This window comes from Sprattus sprattus (genome assembly GCF_963457725.1).
Source record: "Sprattus sprattus genome assembly, chromosome: 3".
NCBI classification, from domain to species: domain Eukaryota; kingdom Metazoa; phylum Chordata; class Actinopteri; order Clupeiformes; family Clupeidae; genus Sprattus; species Sprattus sprattus.
The window spans coordinates 43,490,546-43,514,319 of NC_137922.1; the positions used below are offsets into that span (position 1 = coordinate 43,490,546).

The 23,774-nt window shown below is 39.8% G+C and overlaps 1 protein-coding gene across 1 annotated transcript; it reads left to right on the forward strand.

The window, feature by feature from the left end:
* The first annotated feature begins 3,168 nt into the window (after positions 1-3,168).
* On the forward strand, positions 3,169-23,097 carry LOC308363232 (uncharacterized protein). The gene is made up of 2 exons (XM_080836028.1): positions 3,169-3,335; positions 14,905-23,097. The coding sequence occupies exons 1-2, from the start codon at positions 3,282-3,284 to the stop codon at positions 20,818-20,820; spliced, it is 5,970 nt and encodes a 1,989-aa protein (XP_080692154.1). The 5' UTR covers positions 3,169-3,281; the 3' UTR covers positions 20,821-23,097.
* Positions 23,098-23,774: the final 677 nt, after the last annotated feature.

Here is a 23,774-nt window from a genome sequence, read left to right on the forward strand (position 1 = left end):
GTGTCTATTAATTGGAGTCCCATTGTTTGGTCTTAAATGTAATCATGTGACCAATAATTAACTGTAAATCCAGTGAAAATGTTTATACATCCCTTTATTCTGTATAAGACTTTTATTGAAAAGACTAGAATGTAGAACTCCTGGTTCTGTTACCAGAATAATTCATGTACTACATAAGACAATTCTTCAAAGAGAAGTTGCTGTTTGACAACTCTGTAGAGTCAAACATGTAGTAAGTAACTTCCACAAGTCAAGGCTAATATTAGACATTTTTGAAAATCCTTCACTTGCATTGGTATGCTTAATACTGAATTAGTAAAGGGTTTTAACACTGACCACCATGGCATGCAAAAGACTAATGTCATGTCATCTTATTTAGTTTGCAAAGACATACTTGTAGAAACTTGGGTAAAGACAAGAATAAACATGTATTTCTTATTCAGCAGATACAATAAACACACACTGACAAGATGCATATAATACCTCATTGAATAAGATTTAAGAGTGATAAGACCTTCATTGCTAAATGACCTTCCTCAAACTGATCAAGGATGGTAACAACTGCTGTACTTGACAGGATTAAACCATGAACTGCACTCAAAGCCATTATCAGTGTGCTAATGTCTGCAAACGTACAAACCTGCTTGCTCTGGCTGAAGGTTCAAGAGTCTTGTTGATTGTTGTCTTAAATGTTGTTGTGATCTATATTTTCATGTTCATATGTATCATGCTTGTTGTGCATGAGTATTATTTTACATGATAAGATGTGTTAAAATTATTTATCATTAGAAGGGCAGTCTTCTAAAATTAAAGCAGCTCTATATTGTATTCAACTGTAAATATTATGGTAAATCAGAGCATACTGTATATGAAATAAGAATCCCAAGTAATGTTTCTTTTTAATTCTAGGTTGTATAAAGGAAATAAGAATCTCAAGTGATGTTACTTTTTAATTCTGGGTTGTGACCTCATATGCAATAGTCACATGACATTGTGTCAACTCTCACATCAGAAAGGTGTGACATGACATGACATCAGGCCCATGTGTTACTATTCAGAGATGGATAATTACACCCATCAAATAGGTGTTAATATTCCAAAACAAATGTGTCCCTAACACCAGATGACATCACTAAAGCACAATAGAGTGCATCTTTCCTATTGCTTGGTCGTTATGTTATGCAGATTATAATCACATGGTTTATCTCCTGTAAGGATGGCATGGCTCTTCATCACCTAAAACATATATACTGTTAATTTTCATTTAATTTGTCCAAATGTTGTTTGTTTGTCAACATTTTGTTTGTCTGTCAAAATGAAATCATAGTCTGTGTATTAATATTTCAATCAAGCAGTCAAGGAGTGGGTAAATAACATTTGCTTACTATTTTGGCACAAAAGAACAAGTCTGGACGTTCCAAAGTTATGTCTCTCACTGGAATGGCAAGACTGGGACGGCAGCCCATTATCTGTTGAAAGTGGAAGAACCACTTCCATTCTGCCATAACTGCAACAGATCAGAAATGATTTTGAAAATAGCAGCCCAAGAAAAAATATGAAAATAAAAAAGTTTATTTAATAATTTAAAGGGAACTGCTGAAGAAACAGATGGATAGACCCTGGAGATCCATCAGCCTGCCAAGCCTGGCATACCCACAGAGAATGAAAGAGGTAATAAGAAGATTTGCATTTTTTTCTATATGACATAATTTCAGTGAGTATTAGCTCTTTAAACACTGGGAAATGAATGCTACTGCATCCACACACAACAGGCTAGACTACTTGTTTCAGATGCTCTGCTTTAGCAGATAAAATCAGCAGTAAAATCAGTAGATATGTTGCACACTTCACTATTGTCTTCCTGTTTTGAGTTTCCTGCGTCCAGAGTAAAATGTCCTTGTGGATAAGTCTTCATGGATCATTCCAAGCACACATATTAGGATTGGAATGCTATCATTTGGCTCCAACAGACAGAGCTCTATGAGTTTGCTTCAGTCTGCTATGGGGCATTTAATGTAAATGCAAATTTAAAAAACATTTAATGTAAATGCAAATTTAAAAAAAAACCAGGCGTGTGAGGCACTGTATGCACATCAGCTCAAATGATAAAACTAGCCGGAACTACAGCTAAATGAGACAGGCCTTAGTGGGAGGAAAAGTCATGGATCATATTTCAGTCAGCAGATGATCGGCCTACATTTTTTCCCTCCTAAAAAAGTCAGAGAGGAAGTTGTGATCGTATAGCCTAGTCAGAAAACTCTATGTGTTTTGTCTCAAGTCTCATTTAGGCTCTGTAGCCTCCCCTCTCCCTAGCACATACACAGACCCCAAAATAATGCATAACCATAATGCATAATGCCCTCCTCACCAAAGGCCGAGGAGTCCTGTCCTCTTTTTCCCCCATATGGAAATCACTGAAGACTGCTATGGGTGTGGTGCGCCTTGTTACTTGTTTTGTTTTTTTCATTCTGAGGAAGTGCCCCTCAGAAAGTAGGCTACATGCACTGCAGCTCAAAACTTTCTCTGTACCACTGAGATGACTGCACATGTGGATTCTGTGGCTAAACTTTTAACATTTTTAAGTCTGTCTACTCATTGTAAAGCTTTCTTGTATGTCTTATCAATGTTTTTTGAGCGGCCTGTAAGGTCAATTTACTGATAAATTCAAGCAGGAAAGTCTGGAAAACTTTGAAACTGATGATACAAAATGAGCTTCAGCTATTCATGTAAACAAAGGGTTTAATACCGTTAGATGTAGACCATTATTGCCTGATTAAATTATAGGCAGTTGCGTCGGCTAGGTTATTGCATGATGATGCATGTAACGATATTGTACTTCGTAGCCATAATGTGGAATGTTCTAGTCATAAATTGTCCCATCAGATGACCAAAACCCACTGATTCGAGACGATTTCTAGTCTTCTTCACCGGAAGAAATGGCGCGCATTCGTATCTGTAATGGCGCCTCTGACATCTACTGATACTGCGCATTGAGAAAGCAAAGGACTATGAGCTAATACTGTTGTTATAAACATGGCTAATACGTTGTGGGTGTTTTTAGTAATGGGGCTTACACGGAACCTTCGGCTGGCGCCTTGTGTTGATGCTTTAAGTAATCTAGATACACCATTCTCCAACTCATGTGGTTTTATGTTTAAGTTCGCGAGATATTCAGACATTTTTCAAAAAGCGTAGGGTAATGACTCTTACAGGTAATCCATATTCATCCGCTTTAGCTAGTTGCTTCACCACCAACACGCAGCACACAAGCTGTTACCCGGATGGAACTGTCATGGCCGCCGTCACTGACCTGCAAGACTGAAGAGAAAAGAAAGGTAAATTATTCTAAACCGTGTGGTTTCTAAATGATATAGGTAAAACACATTATGGAAACGAAACTTCATTATGTCGCTTTGTTGAGCAGTACATATTCATTGGCATCTTTCAGTTTATGCTTTTAATCGTATTATATTCTCTAGCGTGGGTGGGGGCTACTAGCTTTATTTTGTTCATTAAATATAGCCGGGTTATCGGCGTTTAAGTCTATGGCAACCCACCTACGAAAAATAATTATTACGTGGATCCTATATAGTCTGCAGGTGTCTGAATGCTGATGTTTCACATATTCAATTGTCGTAATACTTCTATCAGGTTGTTGTGTATTGTTGTGTAAGCTACGCCGTGTCGCTTAAAGTTGGTGAATGTCAATTGGAATACTTCTCTAACTCTCGGTTGAGCCGAATGCCCGGGTGTCTTAACAGGGTCGTTTTATTACTCATTTTGTTTGCACATGTAGCAACATTACTAGTACAATTCCAGTTGCAGGTTTTCGCGCTTCCACAGAGGATGCACAATTTCAACTTGTCAAAAGTCACCACAAGTGACAGTCAGATTGAGCTACCCGCTCTCTTGAGAAAAGGCGACTTGCATTAGAGCGGGCCATGATGTAGGCCTCTTCCATAAAGCCCTGCCGACAAGGTCAAGGCCTACGAGATATTGTTTTTTAATTTTAACCAAGTATGCATGCTGTTATAGCACGTTATCTATATCTGTATCTTCATGACTGCCACACTTTTGTGTAGTCTACCATCATCCTGTTGTGGTAGGTCCATCCTTTTGCATTAATTTCTGTGCTTCATGGTGGTAACATCATCAGCTTATAGTTTTGAAAATGTTTTATGTTCAAAATGGAAGAAGGGTATTGGTTTATTTGATGCATTGAATATGTGGTAAGTTAATTGAATTTGACTTTGACTTATTAGTCTCATCTATTTCTACCTGTAAAGGTCATACAAGTTCAGAAAACTCTCAAATGAACTTCAGTTGTACGAGTGTTGGAAAGAAGCATGGCAATATCTTCAAGGTTAGCATTTCACTCTAAAGAGGAAGATATCAGTACAACGGGTAAAATAGGAAGAACCTGCTAGTTTTTATGACCGATCCCAGTTGACTTTAAGTCACCTCAAGTGGCTATGTTGAAGGAACGTGTATCTGCTGTCTGCTGTTTATTTGATGTATTCAGTTTTTAGTTGAAATTCTTTTGCACTTTTGTGATGAAGGAATAAGTCATATGAAAATTAACCTTGTGTAGCTGACTTGGTCTTAGTTATTCAAGACTAGGCCTCAACATTAGGCCTACTAGACCTAAATGTTATTTTTCTGCCAGATCAGGTTTTTTTTAGAAGATCATGAGGGCCATTCATTAAATTCCATAGAGTAAGCAATGTTTTTTCTTGTGGCTCCCTTGTGCTGTCCTTAACTGATTAAGGCTTGTCAGAAGCATAGGTATGCTGTGTGACCTTTGAGGAGGAAGAGTAAGCTGGACAATACAAACTCTAAACTGAACTTTGTAATCTTGCGTAAGCAGCATCTGTGCCTGTGTATGAACGATTGCAGGGTTGTAGTATGGCTGTGGACGTATTGGCATGACCTCTGTAAGCACATTTGAACCAAAACATCTGGGTTGTCGAATTGATTTACTGCAAAAAAACAGGCATGTTCAACGTGGTCAAAGCTGGTGCATAGTGTTTTGAGTGAGGTGCATGAGTGTTCCCTACATAAGTGTTAAGGAAATACAGTATTCGGGGGAAAAAGGCCCAGTTGAGCCTATACTTTATATAATTTCAGCCTGCTGCTTTTTACCATGTGTTATGAACAAAGAATGTCTAAATTTTGATAGATTTTTTTCCATCCTGGTGTGTTTCAGAATATCTGCGCAGTTTTGCAGGCTAGCAACTTGAATGAAAACAAACTTGGTCTGCAGGGAACTAATTTAAACGTAAATTTAACCGACTAACCAGAACTGCTTTTCATCATGTTGCATTACTGTCTGTAACAACATTTCAGCTCCAGTGTATTTTTGAAGCTCTTACAAAATACACTGTTATGTAACAACTGTGGCTCTAAAGCCTTGAGCTCTTGTAGAAATTCAAGGGGATGATCTAGCAAGCTATTAATGACACACACTCCATCATCTTCTCATCGATGTTCCAAAAAAACAACAACATGCAGAGTAACCAAGTAATGTAAACCTCACCCTATGATCCCATGACATGCTAGCATCAAGGCGAGCATCAAGGCTAGCATGCCATGGATTAATGGCAGGTAGAGCTGGGCGGAGCTTCCATCAGACATTTGGTAGTTTGCTTGATACCCCTACTTCCAAGCCCATCTTAATGCATTTTACAAATCAGTATGTTTGCCATACTTGATACACAATTAAATAGAGGTCACACAATCTGATTAATTTCAATAGTGTAGATCATGTACCATGGTGGTTATACTGATCGTTCATTTTCTCCACACACAGATTATTGAGTTTTATTTCGCATGTTTTCCACCACACTTAGCAATACAAACATACTGGCCTTCAGTATAAAAATCCTCTCTGAGATTGCAGTAAATGGATTACTCTGACATAATTAGAAGAAGAACTTTGAATTATTTTTCCAGTACATGGTCCGAATGATTGATCTAGTCAACAAGAAACGTCAGTCACACGAATCATCAGTATATTTTATTGGCTGCGCCTTCCATCATTTTTTCTCCCTTTCACAATTATCTTACTAAAGGTTATGAGTAACTTCTCCATAGCAAACAAAAACCCAGGTCAGCTATTTCATCTTATAGGCGTGGTGTTAAAATATGCAACGTCAGTCACATGTAATGTCAGTTACGCTATTCATTTTGAAGTTTTTCCACAATATATTGGCGTGGATCAACCTTTGAGCATGTTGCGGTTGTCAACCTCGACTCAGGACATGCTTGATTGTGTATCTGACACTTCACTTTGTACTCTGGTTGCTCTGCACCAAGGTCACTGTTTCCGGAGTGCATACTCCCCCTGTGTACCCACGGGGGTCTTTGCAATGCTTTGTTTAAATTAAACCGTTGGATTCCCCCGGTCTGCTCCAGTTCTGAGTCAGGTGGAACCAGTGTTGTTTTTGGCAGGCATTTTAGATTTAGTTTTAGTCTTAGTCTTTTTGACGAAATGCTTCTTAGTTTTAGTCCCATTTTAGTCATTTCTATCTTTGAAAGTTTTAGTCTAGTTTTAGTCTGACGAAAACTCAAAAGGTTTTAGTCCGACGAAAACTCAAAAGGTTTTAGTCAAAAATCAAATATACGTAAGATGCGTGTATTTATTTAATAGGCCAATACATTTATCATAATGAAGCACACTGAGACTGATCTAACTTTCAAAAGGAGGGGAACACAATGTGGCTCCTAGTGCAATTCTACTAAAATATGAGGGGTTGGGGAACAGTAATTATTCTGCCCTAGCAATTACGTGCATGCAAGGCGTAGACAGATAGACAACAATCCAGAGGGTGTATGATGTTCAGGTCTTTACTTTCTGATGCTCTCATTCCCAATGTATTTATTGTAAAACTATAAAACAAACACAAACACAGCAAATTACCATATGTCCAATTTATCCCGTTCAACATGTTTCGTGAATAAGAAGCTAGTCACCAGACACGTTAGTTAGCTTAACAGTTGAAAATAGCTATCCCTCCCAACCAAAGGCAAACTACGCTAATTATGAATTGATTTAATTAAATTAACCCTCTTATTAATTACTACACACCGCACATAACACATCCCACAAACATTACATTTCAACTTACGGACGTTCCACTCCAAAGGTCGGACGATTTGACAGCTTCCATGCAGCTCTTTGAACACGTTAAAATAACTGACTATAACTGAATTCTCGCGGGCGAGACGTAACAAATGCACTCAAGGTGCAATACCGGAATACACCAGTAGGTGTCCTTCTCGGACAACAAATTATGTTAACAAACATATTAACAAATATCAAGTCAGAACACTCTTTTTACGACCACCCGCACCCGGCACATGTTTTGAAGCTTTGTTCGTCCACTCACTAACAATTTTGTCTCGTCTAGTTCTCGTCTGACGAAAATGTCTACATTTTTCGTCACATTTTTGTCTTTATATGGCTTTGGTGACGTTCGTCTTAGTCTCATTTTCGTCATGCAAAAAAGGGGTCTGACGACTTCATTTTCGTTTTCGTCTTGCCTGACGAAAACAACACTGGGTGGAACCCCCATTCACCCTGGCCAAGAAGCCGAAGCAAGACCAGGGGCCCAGCGCACGCCATAATAAAATTGCAGAAAATATGTTAAATGTTCAGATATGTGCATCGGTCACAGCACCAGTAGGCAAGCGAAAGCAGCCACCCCTTCATTAGTTGTTCTGTTCACATGCTAAGGACTTCATTACCGGTGGATTTAAGGGAGGAGATAAAACACACGGGAGAAAGACCACTGTAAACAAAATACCCCCCGGATCCAAGTGTTTATTTTGAGGCAAGCCCTGCCATTTGGAAGTAGATGGTAGCAGTTATGGAATTCCATCGAAGGAGATACCCACTCGTGTGTGTCAACGGAAATATGGAGAGAACTGAAGTATTTATTCATTTATTTATTTTTAAACCAAGCTTTTAAATTCAAAGGACAGTAAGATGTAGTGTAAAATGGAGCTACAACTTGATGAACTACTCCTATCTGAGGAGGAACTGGATGAATACCTTTACATTTGTCTAACTATCATAGTCAGAGTTTTGCATGCTTATAGGCTAACGTTTTTTGTGTAACATATTTGCAAGCGCTATGACGAGAAGTAATACACCACATATTCATAAACATCGAAGTAACCTTGCGTTTATCTGTGCAATAGGTAGTGTTTTATGTCCAGTCATGAGTATTTTTTCTTAGTTTGCTGTGTGTGCTCATGTTAGCTCTTGGGCTATTTACGATACGATTCCTCATACAGTATCATATGTTTTGCCAGTCATGGAGTGTAATTTGTGTCAGAATTTTGCATTTGCTTCTTTAGGTGCGATGCGCTGCCTCCATTTACAGACAGAGACAGAGGGCAAATGTTTACTTGTGTGGGTTTCATGTCTGTTATCCGTTCCCTTATACAGTTTTTAAATGTTTGTTAACCATGTCATTCATCATACAACTTCAGTTTTTCCCGTTGCTGTTTAACATTGCATGAACGCTGAATTATACTAGCGCTATGGTCAACCTATACACCTCATTACAGTTTTAAAACATCCTTACTCATTGTTTCTTCTGTTAAAATAACCACACCTTACCATGTCTTGTCTCTGAAATGTTCCATTTATTTAGTTTAAAATCTTACAGCAAAATGTCATATTGCATAGCGTTCATCTTACCGGTGTTTAGTGTCTCGTCTGCTGTTTGTTTTTTTAGAGAATGGCCGGCGCCTAATGCCCGTTTAAAAGACGTTGTGACTTTGGGGTTAACCGGAAGTGAACCCGCTTTGGTAGGAATAGTTTGTATGCTGTTATGACTAGTTGGCTATGCCTTCAGGTAGCAAGTGTGCTTGTAATGTAACACTGCAATTTTCAAGTTATTTGGAATGTAGATGTAGTGGTTGTTGAATCTTAATGGTTTTTGTCTGCCTGAGACACCCCTGTATGTTTTTTGTTTATTGGTATGCGCCAATTGAAGGGGCGTGTGTAGGCCTAACTTAAGCAGGGCTCTTCAGTTTCTCTAGAAATCAGGTGATGTCGAGACGTAAGTCTTAGAGCTCCTCGAATTTAGCCTTTTGACCAGTGAGTGTGGTCATATTAGTCATTGTTTATATGATTCGTTGTTTTGTCTAGTATATCAATTTATTTTCTGTATTGAAAAGTATTTCTATTTTATTTTAAATTAGTATTATTATTATTATTTCTGGCTTATTGGCTATCTTTGGGAAAAAATAAAAAGATTCCCATCTTCAAACCTGTCCTCCTGAGAGTTTTTCCATCTTGCTCAACCGGCTTGAACCTTGAATCTACCCTTGTGTGTATAGTGTATTCTGCAAAAAGGGTGGAGATATTTGTGTGCGCTAGTGCTTAGCTTGTGGGCTATTTACTGTAGTCTTATACAGTATAGTTAGGTTATGGAGGGGGATTTGTGTCAAAATGTATCTGCATCTATAGGTATACTGAAAATAGTGGGGAGATTTTTGTAAAATGTGTATTCTCTTTTCCAAAAGGCATTCCCTTGTTAAGGGCTTTGTGTTAGGGTGGAGAGGGGTGGAAACAGTCTCCTCTCTGCATCTGCATGGTTCAAGGCCATAAGCCCTCACTTTGATACCTTATGATACTACAATGATAGGGTCATAAATGTTAAATTGACATGTATTTGTATATGAATGGAGTGACTAAGAGCTATTATGCTTATAGCATACCCAAGACTTTAGAGAATTACCTCAGTTTGTCACTGTGGTTCATAATGTTTTTGCAAATACTCCAGTGTAAATAAAATAACATGAGTTTGATAGGGATTTGAGAGAAAAACATGCATGGTTACGTATTATTGTACCTAAAATAGTGCAAAATGACATTCTCACGTTTTAGTAGACAATACCGAGGTGTATATCGAGTATCGCCATTCAACATAAAAATACCAAGATATGATTTTTTTTGGTCCCCATCGCCCAGCCCTAACGACAGGCTGAGTGTAATGGTAGTAAATTAGTTTCTGTATTCTTAGTTCCATAACATCATGCCTGATAGAGGAGTGTTGATATTGTTCAGGATATTCCAAATGATAGAATGTCCGAAGGTTCCCTAGGTGTTCTGCGATATTACAGTTGTCCTCTGTGTATCCTTTGATGCATGTAAGTGGACTGCGTCTGGGTGCATCTATCAGACATCAAACGCAATCTAAAAATAAGGGGGGGGGGAAACCAAATTTAAACACAATATAATATTGGGTAGGCAGACCACCTCCACCTCAAGTGGCATTCGTGACCGTTACCACCACTGCGTAAAGGCATCCCATGTTAGTTAATATGTATGCTTATGTAAATGGAGTGTTGTTGTTGTAGTGGTCGTCGCCGTCCAAGCGGCTGACCCGGGCTCGATTCCCAGCCACCTCAGTATGTTACCTTATTAAAGGTGAAAGGTCCGTTAAGCAGACATATTTATCCAAGGTGACATTTTCTCGCTATCAGACAGCATTGTACTTATTCTGAAAAAAATAGGGGAAATGCATTTTTGTCTCTCCCTCCCTTGTACACACACACACACTCACATACACACATACACAGAGAACCTTGTGTTCATCTCCTTAGTTATTTCCTGTAACCATAGATTTTAGCCTCCTTGATGGCTTACTTGGCTCACATGGGAAGCTACACGAGGGACAAATACAGATTTGAGAATGTTCCCGCCAAAGACATTTCTTCAGTTCTATATTGATTGCACGTGCATGGACTAAGTTTTCTTGAGTCTGTTGGATTCGTATAGGTGTAGTGCAAGTGAGATTGTGTTCCGGTGATTTTAGGACATTATCTTTTTTTCTGTGTTCTTTTTAATGTTGAATACTGTGTAATAAGTGTGAGTAAAGTTTTGGATTCATGAAGTCGTTCGAAAACCCTCTCCACAAGTTGTGTAAGGCATTACAAACTGAATCCAATGTTAAGGAAGGTGAATGGAAGGCTTGTTTAAGCCCAACTGAACAGGAAGCTGAACATTCAGGGGTTAAACTGTGCTGTAGCCCGACAGAGCTGACCTCTGCCTCCTGACATCCAAATCGTTCCCTGCCAGAGCTAAGCTCCATCTCCTTCAGTATCACAGCATTACCAGGAGTGCTGAACAAACAAATGTAGAATGTCACTTCCTTTTCTTTGTCTTCAATCAAAGGCTGTTGCATCGAACAGCTGGGACAATACTGTCTCCAAACTGAGAAAGGAGCTATTTACAATTTACACAGGTGGCACAGCAGCAGTAACTTCATGAACTAGAAGTGCACTCGAAAGGGGGCAGACCACAGCCATGGCCAAATGGGGTGTCTCGCAACAGTAGTGAAAGTGAAACTAAATTTGTGGATGTGTCTAGTAAATCGGTTCGGCTCCAAAATGTAATGGGTTTTTCCCTGGCCTAAGCTTCACCTTCCCACCAAGTTTCATGGAAATCAGGCTGGTAGTTTAGGTGTAAATCCTTCTTACAGATAGACAAAGAGACAAACCTAAATGCTTTTCTGCACAGCAAACAGCTGAGCTGCTGCACAGAGTAGCTGTTTCTACAGTGAATCAAACGTGCTCTGCATGAATCAGCATCGTCAGAGCTGTACATACATTTTTATTTTCAGTCCAAATATTGTTTTCTTCCTGTTATTACAGGGAGTTTTCAGTTTAGCTGCTTAATGGCAATAATATTTATAGCGGTGGCATTACTGCAAGTATTGACCTCATTTTAAGTAAATGAAAAATAAGGCAACAGACAGTCAGTCTTATAATGAAAACACCGTTTATTATACTTACAGCCTACTGTAGATACGTTAGTTTCGGCAGTGCAAAGATTTGTCTATTTGTATGTAGGTCAGGATTGTCAGTGTTTCCTGAACCATTAATTAAATGCAAATGCTATGATAATAATTGGAAAATATAAATGAGTCCTTCGCTGAGATGAACTTTTTTTCCAAATGCCCTGGCTTCTTTCCAGGTGTACCTGCGTCTTTAGGGTGCTTTCACATCTACCTTGGTCAGAACTAATATGGCATGTGTGAAGGTCTGGACTAAAAGACCCAAATTAAGTCCACCGTGTGTGAAGATGGCAGGACATAGGTACATGTACAGTGGTGGCCAAAATTATTAGAACACTAGACATATTTAAGAGTTTTCAGTTGTTTTTGTTGAATTGGCCATTGAAATACCCTAAAAACGAATTCAATATCTACAAAGTCATCATTATGCTCGATACACCATAGAATAGAGCCATCATAATGAGATTTAGGTCATTTTCCGTACAAAAACAAGCTAGGCCTATTTCACTGTCAATGTCACACAATCATGTTCCTGCACAGAAGAAGCCAAATTACTTGTGTAATCATTGTCAAGTGTTATTGTGGTTAAATTGATGGTGATGCAAGAGTCTTAGGACACAGCTCGGCGATTCTTTTGAATGTACAAGGCCTATCCTGCTCATTAAGTGATTGGTAACATCAGGGTTTTGTCACTGAGGCCACACCACCAAATGGTATAGATCCAAAGCCTCTAGAAGCAGTCTTGAAGCACATGTTGCTCTTTGAACATGGCTAAGGTGAAGAAGGAGCTAACGAGTGAGCAACGGGTTCGAATAAAGGCTTTTTTTGATGCTGGCTGGAGTTACTGCCCCATAGCCAAGGACTTGAGATGCAGTCCAAGCACTGTAAAGTACACTTTAGACCACCATGGCACCAGAACCGAAAGGGGAGAGGTTTCAAAAAGAAACTCTCAGACACACAAGTGAAGCATCTCAAAATTCTCAGTCTTCAGGACCGAAGAAAGACTTTACAAGAACTGTGTTACGAGATCAACATCACAATGACTAATGGTGCAACAGTGTCTTCAAGAACTGTCCGCCGGAAACTGGGAGAAGAAGGACTTTTTGGCAGAATAGCAGCAAAGAAACATTACTGAAAGAGAACAATTTAGTGTAACGCCTGAAATTTGCAAAAGAACACAAGAAATGGACAAAGAAAGATTGGTTTAAGTGTTGTGTACTGATGAGTCCAGGTTTGAATAGCTTGGCAAGAAGCAAAGCATGTATGTTCCACGAAGTGAGGCGGAGAGATATAAAAATTAGTGTCTTTTGCCAACAGTTAAACAAGGAGGGGGTAGTATTATAGTGTGGGGTGTAATTTAAGCCTCAGGAACAGGTGACTTTGGCTAAATCGATGGCATCATGGATACAAAAGTATACCACAACATTCTGGTGAGGCACGGAGTTCCTTCTTGGAGATGTCTTATTGGGCCTGGATTTATTTTCCAAGAGGACAATGACCCTAAACATTATTTTAACTATTGCCGGATCTACCGGCGACAAGGAATCTGCTGTAACATTGAAAATTATGGACCGACCCTCTCAAAGTCCGGACTTCAAACACATCAAGCAAATTCGGGGCAAGTTGGAAAATAAACTAGACAGATCTATTGTTAATTCCAAGGAAAGCCTTTGGCTTGAGTTGCAGAAGGCATGGGATAACATTACTGTTGAAGTTCTCAAGAAATATATTGACTCTATGCCAGAGAGATGTGCTGCTGTAATTGCTGCAAAAGGTGGACGTACCACATATTAAAGTTAAAAGTGGATAAAAACAGTAGGATTTCACTTCATCTGATATTTGTTGTACTCAGAACAGCCTTCTGCATGTTTCATGAACATTAAGAATTAAAATCATGTTTTGGAGGCAAAAAAAAAGGTAATTATTCTCAGATCTGTCAGGTGTTCTAATAATTTTGGCCACCACTGTATGTCATGCAAAGTTCTTTAGTGTGCTCTTTAAATTGCAATGGTAAACCAAATCTAACCGGATCAAATGCTTACAGTGTAACAAAAACGTGAACTTTGGACCATGGTCAGGATTTTCCAGTGTGAAAATGCACTTAGATAGTAGTTACATTTCATTTGAAATGAATGAATGTAATTTGAAATTTCATCTGAAATATAGTGAACAGAATTTAGTTTTTAGTTTATAAAATGACATTTTTTTTCCAGAAACAGTGTATTGTTACTCTGGAAACATTCACAATCCACAGAACACATCATCTGTACAGTTTTTACTGGAACTACTTTCTACTAAAGCAATAGTCCCTGTTTCTACTCTCTGCAGTCTGGTCTATGTTCCCTGACCTTACTGGAGAAGGTCCCCCCTCCTCACACATCCCAATGTAACCCCTGCGTTCATTATATTCCATTTTTGTGCCGTGTCCTTGTGTTCGATGTCCAGTGTCTTTGGCAGAAATGGCAATAATGCTATTGAGTGCTGAGAGGATATCTGATTCACCCACTTCAGTGATTGTTGACATCCTTAAGTTAAAATTAAAAAAAAAATTAGTTTGAGGTTTTGTATTTTTGTGTGTCATGTTTTATTTGTGTTAGAAAATGAACCTTAAAGTGAATTATATAATACATAAAGGCCAAGGCATAGCTATTTCTTTCCTCAAATAAAAATTATTATATAAACAAGGTATACATCTGATCACCCTACTTAAGATCTTTTTAAACATCTCTCTAAATATGGAAAGCTGCCATATCTAGTATTTAGTATCTCATTCCTATCAATATTAAAATTAATCGGAATCGGATTGTGAATAGGAATCTAATAAAATCGGGACATAAAATCGCGAAAATCTGCTTTTAGGCTATGTTTTTGGTAGTAATCTTCTGAAATGATTGCTGCTTCATGTTTCAAATTAAGTTGTTTACACAAGTACTGTATCTGCAGATGACTGAAAAAATAGGGAACATTTTCTACTATTTGTTTTTTTATGTCATGAGTGGCCATAGATGCTTTATTGAAGTTCTTCTAAAAGTGTTCGCCTAGGTCTGAAACAGTTTAGTTAGTAAATCTGTCTTTTTTTCCTTCTCTACAGGAAACTGTGTGTGGAAACATGGAGACTGACGTGGCAATGCCAGACGATCCCCTAGCAAAAGATGAGGGCAGCAAAGACGCCGAAAAAGATGCAGAACCCTTGAAAGACCTCAAAGAGCTTCCTGAACAGCTGCCAGATAGGCAGTGCATTAACCAGGGTGGCCAAGATGAAGCATCCGTTGAAGAGGCAGGTACTGATACCTCGCAAACAGCAAGGAAAGCCTCAAAGAAATCACCTTGTAAGATGCAGCAGGGGGCTGTTTTCTCTGGGAATATACTCAGCTTCGGTTGTTCTGAATGCAAAGGTGACACAACCTATAGCCCAAATGACTTGCTAAAGCATTTTCAGGGATCTCACAAGGGCACCCTCCCCACCTATCCATGTGACTTGTGCAGTTTTGTCACCAATGAGTTCTCTTCCCTTCAACGCCATCGCATCGGGCACCGGAACCCTCAGGTCACATGCGAAATCTGTAATGATGGTGTGCAGTACTCCTTGCTCTTGTTAACTAGACACTATATAATGTGCCACAGCCAAAACGGACAGTTTCACTGCGAGAAATGTGAATTCTCCACAAGAGATGCGGGCACATTCGTACAACACATTCATTCTCACAATGAGGGAAGGCACAAATGTGTTAAATGTCAGTATGATAGTCCCTCACGAAGGGAGCTCCAGAGGCATGTTTTAGTCCACTCCGCAACATTCCCCTTTACTTGTCACTTTTGTGGTTATGGAGCTGCACGAAAAGACTACCTTACAAAGCACATGGCTACTGCCCATTGTGAAGAGAATGACCGGAAAAGGTGGAGAATGATTGAGGAGAAACCATGTGTGACTTCCCCTCCGGGACTGAAACTTCTTCTGAAAAAAGGTCCTGTTGCAGGGGGATCTAGAGAGCCACAGTGGATGTCAAAACTCAATACTCTTCCTGGTGTGGGTCTTTTGGATCAAAATGGGAGACTCTACAATCCTGAGAAAACTTTGGAAGAAACCCAGCAATTTCTTGAAAGGGCTGTTAGGGTCAAAAAAGAAAACAGTCTGTGGATGAAAAGTGCTGTCAAGACAGAGCCGCAGTGCTCATATCCCTCCTCACCAGCCACACCCCAGCCCAAACCATCAGAGACGGATTCTAGTCCTGGCTCAGGTCTTCTCAATCCCAACAATAGCAATGGATTAACTGTTCTCATGGTCAAGAATAAAATCTCTATCCCCCCGAATTGTACCACAAAAGTCATGGGTTTCAAAATGGTTGATGGTAAAAAACATTTGGTTCTCAAAGTAATACCAACAAAGCAAGAACCATCTTCTCACTGTGATGGGTCAACAGCAGAAAAAGAATTGGACTGTCAGTCTACTGATGACACAGCTAATGAACCTAAATATCCAGATTCTTCCGATGATGGAGAAAAATCATACAATTCCCCCTGCTCTGTTGTCTCTTCGCCACTTGGTTCTCTTCAAAGACCACATTCTTTGGAATCCAGCACAGCAGGGACAACAAATGACCTTGCAAAGACAATGAAGGGTGTTGATCTGGATAATGACATTGATGAGGAGTTGCCTATGGAAGTAGAGTGTTTTGGAGGTGCAGAGGAATCTAGGAAATGTATCAAACAGAATTATACTGCGCAACATGAAAACTGTTTGGAAGACATTCCTTTTTTGCCTTTATCTCAGTACGAGAGCACTATTTCTTCCCCGACCAAAGAGTCAAAAACCACTGTGCATCAGTCAAATGGAGGGATTCACTCTGAGAACAGTTCATCTGATTCCGACCCCGCAAAATCAACTATTGAGTCCTCACACTTGGACAGACCTCCAGATTCCAATGAGAACAAACCCACAATTGCACATTCCACTTTGAGCAAAGCTACAATTTTAGGTTCACTGACAGGAAGCAACGTGTCTTCAGAATCATTGGGCAACACTGCTGCAACCTCGCATTCCTTTTCAAACACGACCACATTGTCGGATTCAGTAATGGACACACTTTTAGATGCGGCCGAGGATATGACTATGCCTCCACATTCAGCAGAAAATGAAATCTCGCCTTCAGATTCACCCAAAGCTTCAAACATGGACTGCGAGTCAACTCAGTCAGATTCCATTAATAGTAAGGACACATCTGTTGATGCAACTCTGGACAGTATCCCATATTCAGGTTCTACTGATAATGAGCCCACACCTCCTAATAATGAGCTTATACCTTCAGATTTAACTGAGCATGAGGGAAGACCTTCAGATTCAGCTGAAGGTAAGGCCGTACTCTCTGATTCAGCTGAGGTCAAGGACAAAATAGCAGATTCCATTGAGGATGAGGTCACTCCGTCAGATTCAGTAGAGGGTTGGGAAACACCCCCAGATTCAGTTGAGGTTAAGGCAACACTTTCAGATTCAGTTCATAAGGCCACATTTTCAGATTCAATTGATAGGTCCATACTATCGGAGTCCACTGAAGAGACAGACAGACTTGATTCAATTGAGAGCAAGTCCAGACCTTCAGAAACAATTGAGGATGATGGCATACCCTCACATTTAATTGGGGATAAAACCCCACCTTCAGATTCAGCTGAGGATATGGGTGCCGCTTCAAATTCAGTTGAAGGCCCAGGTTTAGATTCAGTTGAGGACAAGGTCATCCCTCCAGAATCAGGTGAGGACAAGGATGCAACTGAGGATTCCATTGAGAATATGGAAATACTTTTGAATTCAGTTGAGAATAAAGGCAGAAACTCTGATAAAGACACCCCCTTCAGTTCAGATGAGGACATAAGGATACTTTTAGTTTCAACTGAGGGAAAAGACATAAATTCAAATTCAGTTTGTAAGATCCATTGCCCTGAGTCCTATATTGAGAAAGCTATGTCATCAGAATCTAGTAAAGATAATATCAAGCATTCTGATATAACTGATGTGGCCTCGCCTACTGATTTATCTGAGAAAGCCAGAACTTCACATTCAGCTACAACCACAGGTTCAGCTATGTCTGAGACTGTCCCTGTGGTGGAGGAGACCATACATGCAAATTCCAATGCAAATGAGACTCGGATTGCAGAGCCCTCTGCTGAAAAGGCCATGACCTTGCAATCTACTTTAGACAGACTCACACCCACAGATGTAAGTGCAGCAGAGATTAAGCCTTCAAGTGGAACAGAAGAGCCAGATGCTCCCTCCACTTCTGAAAAGGATGAAATTGTGCTCAATGAGGCAATTAATGCAAATCCTGTTCTTGATACTGTACCATTATCAGTAATATCCCCAGATGGCAAAACTATACCATCAAAACCACCCTCTGACACAATTCCGCAATCTGATAGCATAGTTGAAAAGGCTACTCCTCAACTACTGTCTTCCACTAGTAACACCGCCAGAAGTGATAGTGAAATATCCAACTCTTTGTGTATCCACAAAGATTCCATTGATGCAGACACATCTCGGAATATAAAGGAGAACAGTCCATCTGGTTCTGATAAACCAACAGATACTGGAAACTCTGAGACTCCTTTATCTCATGTTACAGATACCAGGGACCAGTCCCCTGAAATCAACCATACAGCTTCTATTGAATGTTTCAGTGAGGTACAGAACCCAATTACTTCCCAAGAATACCACTCTGTCAGTACCAGAGATGACAGTAAAACCAATGCCTCTTTAAGGAATCAATCTGGTCTTCATGCAGTTTCAGAAACGGATCCAGTTATGGCAGATGCTAACAGTGCGGTATTAAATTCTACAATGAATTCCCCAAATCAGGAAGTCTTCAGTTTCCACAACTACTCCAAGGAAACATCTGGTAGTTTGCCTGATTTGCTTCTGTCAGGTGATCAGGGTGGAGGGCCGATTCACGAAGTGGATGAAGAGGAATGCAGCGATCTCAGGATTTCTGCTGACTGGAGCTTGACACTAGATGCCTCTCCTCCTGCTCAAACAGGCCACTGTGGAGAGGAGGAAGCTGATAGGAGTAAAACGCTGAGTTCAGATGAGGGCGACCTATGCAGTACAGCTCCGCTAGAGAGAGTGTCTGACAGTGACATAGAGGTGGATGAATGCATTGCTGCTGTTGACGACTTATCCCACTCTGTAGAAAAACAATCCAGTGTGCAAAGTACCCCATCGGTGTCAAGTAAAATGAAGGAGGATGCCACATCTCATGTCAGTCAGAAGGGACCTGGTATCAAAAATGATGTAGCAGTCTTTGGCAGAATACTTGAAAAGCACTCAGAAGCTATAATAAACCATCAGCTTGAAAAAGAGAGAATGGGATCCTCGACTGGAACTTATGATTCTGTAAGGCCCACAAAAACCACGTTAAAAATCCTTCAGACGCCAGAGGGTAAGCAGCAAATGTTTCTTCAGACTCCAGACAACCAGTATGCTATGCCAGTTCAGCTCAAAAGTGCCCCTGGTTTCAAACTCATCACTAAGTCATCTGCATCCAAAATCAATGTATCTTATATGCAGCCTGGAATTGAAAGACCAAGTAAAACTACCGGGCTTGCGTTAACTTTAAGTGGTGGCAGACTTGGCGTTGGAGGCAAGACTTCCAGTAGAGGGGACAAAGGAGCTACACATTTATCATCTGTTCAGCTGGGAACCAACAGCAGTGGAGGACACTACCTTGTGAACTCTGCATCTTTAAAAAGTCCTATCCTCCTGTCTGGCACTGTTAAGTCTTCTTCTGGAGATCAGACCACAAATAGGGCACCAACGTGCTATTTACTCCAGAGGCCACTCCCTGTTAGCCCAGTTGCTGGGAGTTCTAGTCTTGACCCATCAGGTTCAAGTTCTCAAGCCCAGCAATCTTCCCACCCAGACCTGGCTATGCTTGTGAATGCATCAGATAAGACCAGTCCCCTTCAAGCAGGACGACAAGCTTACCTGGTCAGGTACATCTCACCTGCCAAATCAGGAATACTGCTTAATAATGCAGAGGGGAAAACCGCAAGTTCCAACATGCAGTCTAATGAAAGCGGGAAGAGCAGGGTGTTCCTTAAGATTGTCAGAAGCCCCAATGGCACCAGGTTCCTCACCAATGTTCCTGGCTCTTTAGGAAAAAAGCCCATATATCTGGCCACGGGGGCTCTGCAGTCCCCATGTTTTCTGATGTCTTCAAACAGGTCAATAGTTAATGTCTCTGGACTGAACGCCTCAAACCTACAACTGGGCTCTAGCCGCCAACCAGCCATGGCATCGCAGTTGTCCGATACTTTGCAACAAGTGAGACTTCGAGAGGACGGTATGCTCACACACAAAAAGTCTCACCACATTCTGAATCAGACCCGGATGAGCAAAAGGAAGAGGCAGAGGAAGGCATTGTTTGATGACTTGTTAGAGACCCCATCCAAGGCAAGGAGGCTCTCCAGCAGACCAGAGCTGACCGAGTGGGCTCCGGTGCCTAAGGATGTTGAAAGGACACTCAGACTCTCCCCGTTTAGTGCATTTCAGAAGATTAAGTGTCCCCGTCAGAATCAGCCCGTTGTGGTGCTTAACCACCCCGATGCTGACATTCCTGAAGTGGTGAGCATCATGAAGTCTGTGAACAGGTTTAAAGGTGATGTCCAAAAGGTGGCGCTTTCCCAAAGAACAGTCCAAGCCCTCTCTGAGCTACGCCTCTCTGGCATCCTGAGGCCGAGGCCTAACACGTCAAAGTCCTCCATGCCTCATAGCAGTGCAAGGGCAAGGTTGTTTGGGAGCACAGTGAGGGAGAGGTTCATCCTGAAATTGAAGTTAAAAAAGATGAGCAGAAACCGATACGAGGTGGTGAGGAAGTCCTCCTCCTGTGGCTCTGCAGAGCAGCCGTCCACTTTTTCCTGTTGGTTCTGTGGTAGAATGTTCAACAACCAAGAGGACTGGATAGGCCATGGTCAACGTCATCTGATGGAGGCAACCAGAGATTGGAATAAGCTTTTCTAAAGCCGTTATAGAGCCTATTGATTGGGCCATATGCCGTCCTTTAAACAAAAAAACTTAGCAGAGACAAAGAAGTTACTTTATATTATTTCATTTTTGAAAGACAGATGACATCTATATTATTTTTAATCTATAGTTCTCCATCCAGAAGCTTTTATTTGGTATATTGGTATAGAAAAGAGTGGTACCTAAACTCATTTATTTGTATATAATCCCTTGTATATTTAAATTTTAAACCTTAGTGTTTGTACAAATGCGAACTGTGAAAACTGGGCACACTGTATGTTAACAGTGTGCAAACTTAGAGATCACTGGTATAAAGAGAGGGTGCTGTCTGTCACTTTAATTCAGACGATTCACAAATTACTCAGGTGATTTCATAATATCTGAATGATCCAGTTTGTGTATTTTGTCCTTTAAAAAAAATATTTTAGTTTGTAAAAATGGTTAAGATTGATCTTTGCCCACACAATGTCAGGAGATTAACTTTGATATTTTAGATTGTGGTTTATAATTTGATGTATGTCCCATCCTTTTACTTCTGTATTTTAAACATACCATGAGAGTATCATTTTATGGCTTATTTGTCCGGAATTGTTGGGAGGAAATGACTAAGAAAACAAAACACTTTCCTGTGGAAACGGCTAGTTGTCAACAGTTATACCCAGAATATTGTTTCCCAATTTCACATTGTGTTTGGATGTATTTCCTGAGGGTCTTGTTAATATTTTTTGGTGCCATGCATCTACTCTGAGTGAACATTCACGTGGGCCCAGTGTCATACGAAAGTAGCAATACACAATTTTAGCTTTTAAATAGTTTTTAAACTTTTTTTGTTTGCTTTTAAGTCACATCAACTCTGTTTTACTTATTTTAAATACGTTAGAAAGGTATCTAGGTAGCTCTTTTCCCTGTTTTCTTGTTGTTGCAAGAGGAGCTAGCAGTGGTGAGTTCAAGGGAATCTTCTCAGATGCACATTGTCCAACAAACCTCAAGGGCCCCTACCAAACACTAACTGTTAGATTTCTTTTTCATGTCACAGTGCCTGAGTGTACCTCAAAACCATTCAAGCTGGGCTGGATGTTAACGTGTGATGCTGTATGTTCAACATATGCCGGCAATGTTTTAACTAAAAGAAAACTTGACCTCCCTATAGGCATCCGTAACATGTTACTTATTTCCTTGTAATTTGAAATGCCGCAGTGGTCATATTTGTGGTGTTTCTTTAATTTCTGTGAGAATTTCAGCTGTAAGCTTGTATGCGGAAGTGTGGGCTTTCTCAGGATATACCAGTTCTTTTGTAATTGTGTATGCCAACATTAAGGTGCTTTCTTTGTTGAAGAATTCCAAGTGTTTGTTTCTTTTTTTTTTCTCCTAAAAACAAGCCTCCTCATGTTGACTTTCATGAAACACATCAAGAGCAATTCAACTTGTCATAAACACAACAAAAGAGTTATAAATGTTATTAAATAACACATCTGACTTATGGCTACTGTGGATTATAACAGTTAGAAATAGTAGATCAAAAATGCTAATTTGTGAGATCCTTTGGCTTTATTTGAATTGTTTGGTGTCAGAAATATTGAAACTATCTTTTTTTTTATATAGATATATACTCATAGTGAAATTTGAAAAATTCTTACATAATTTTCCAGTTCCACTTGCTATTACTAAGCAAACTGATGTCAGTCACTTCATACGTCAGTACGTCTAGGTATAGCTTGCATTTGTTCGTTCAGAATAGTATGGATGTATGTTGGAATGGAAGCTTTTCTGCTGTAACATTTGTATGTTTTTACATGACAACGGTCGCAAATTATTACAATGGTCAAACAGTGAGATTGTGTGGGCTGATAAAAGGATAACCACCATGCACCATTTAACGTTCCTTTGAGTCATTGTCAATATAAGTGTGTTTTTTATTTAAACCGTTTACTTAATATAAATCCCAGGACATGATAAGGTTGGCATCATTCACAATGCATATTTACCTATTTTTCACTCTTTCTGTTTTCATGTGTGCATACCACCCTTCCCTAAGTTTCTGACAATCACTGTAACTGACCGTTAATGTACTGTACTGTTGGCTTGCATACCTAGCAGATATTATCAGAAGTCCCAGGTTAACCCATTCACTTTCTTCTGATACCATTGGATTCAGATCTGCACCAAGATAAACCAAATTGACAAAAACTGTAATATTTCATGTAAGGTTGTTGAGACTCATTTTGGTCTGAGAAACAAGTTTATTTTTGTAAACAAAGTGCCTAAAATGTGATGCACCAGGTTGACACTATTGTACTGTAGTACCTCCTCTTGCAGTTCTCTCCTGATTAAATGTAAATACTTTAAAGTGACGTGTCTTAAAACATTGTTGTTTTTTTTGGGTGTACCAGTGTTATGCTTTTTTTCAGACGGTAGTATGATTTAACATGTAATTCCGTATTCTGAAAATATATAAATGTATTGATGTTAATAGTTCTCAGATGGAAAATTGACACAACAGGGGTGCCAACCCTTCCCCTTTTGACGTGAGACATGCATTCATGTCCCGTCTCATGCTAGCATGAACAAGAAATTGAATTGACTACAATGCATCTCACACCAAAATATACTCTGTTTTGATCAATCTTTTTTGATCCACCGATTCTCATGCCAAGTCAGCCATGAAAGTTGGCAACTCGGGGATGGTATTCTAAGTAACGGTGAAGTGCAGAATGTATTTCCTAATTGTTTCATTAGGTGGCAGCACAGCATTGTTATCAGCCAGGCCTTCTCAGTGGATTCATGGCAATAGCTGTAACCCATCATTGTGATGGCTCTCATTGCCCTACACAAAAGTTGAGACAAGAAAGGCTGTCTGCACTAAATAGTATGTAAAAATTATTAATATGTTCATACCCACACACTGAAATATACCTCTGCTTTTTTTTAGGAGGATGAACAGGCACAGTTTA

What these genes read in the sequence shown, in the direction of transcription:
- LOC308363232 (XM_080836028.1), top strand. Translation starts at nt 3,282, where the DNA reads ATGGAACTGTCATGGCCGCCGTCACTGACCTGCAAGACTGAAGAGAAA. An exon ending in AGACTGAAGAGAAAAGAAAG is followed by an intron (nt 3,336 to 14,904) that starts GTAAATTATTCT and finishes CCTTCTCTACAG; the next exon opens with GAAACTGTGTGTGGAAACAT.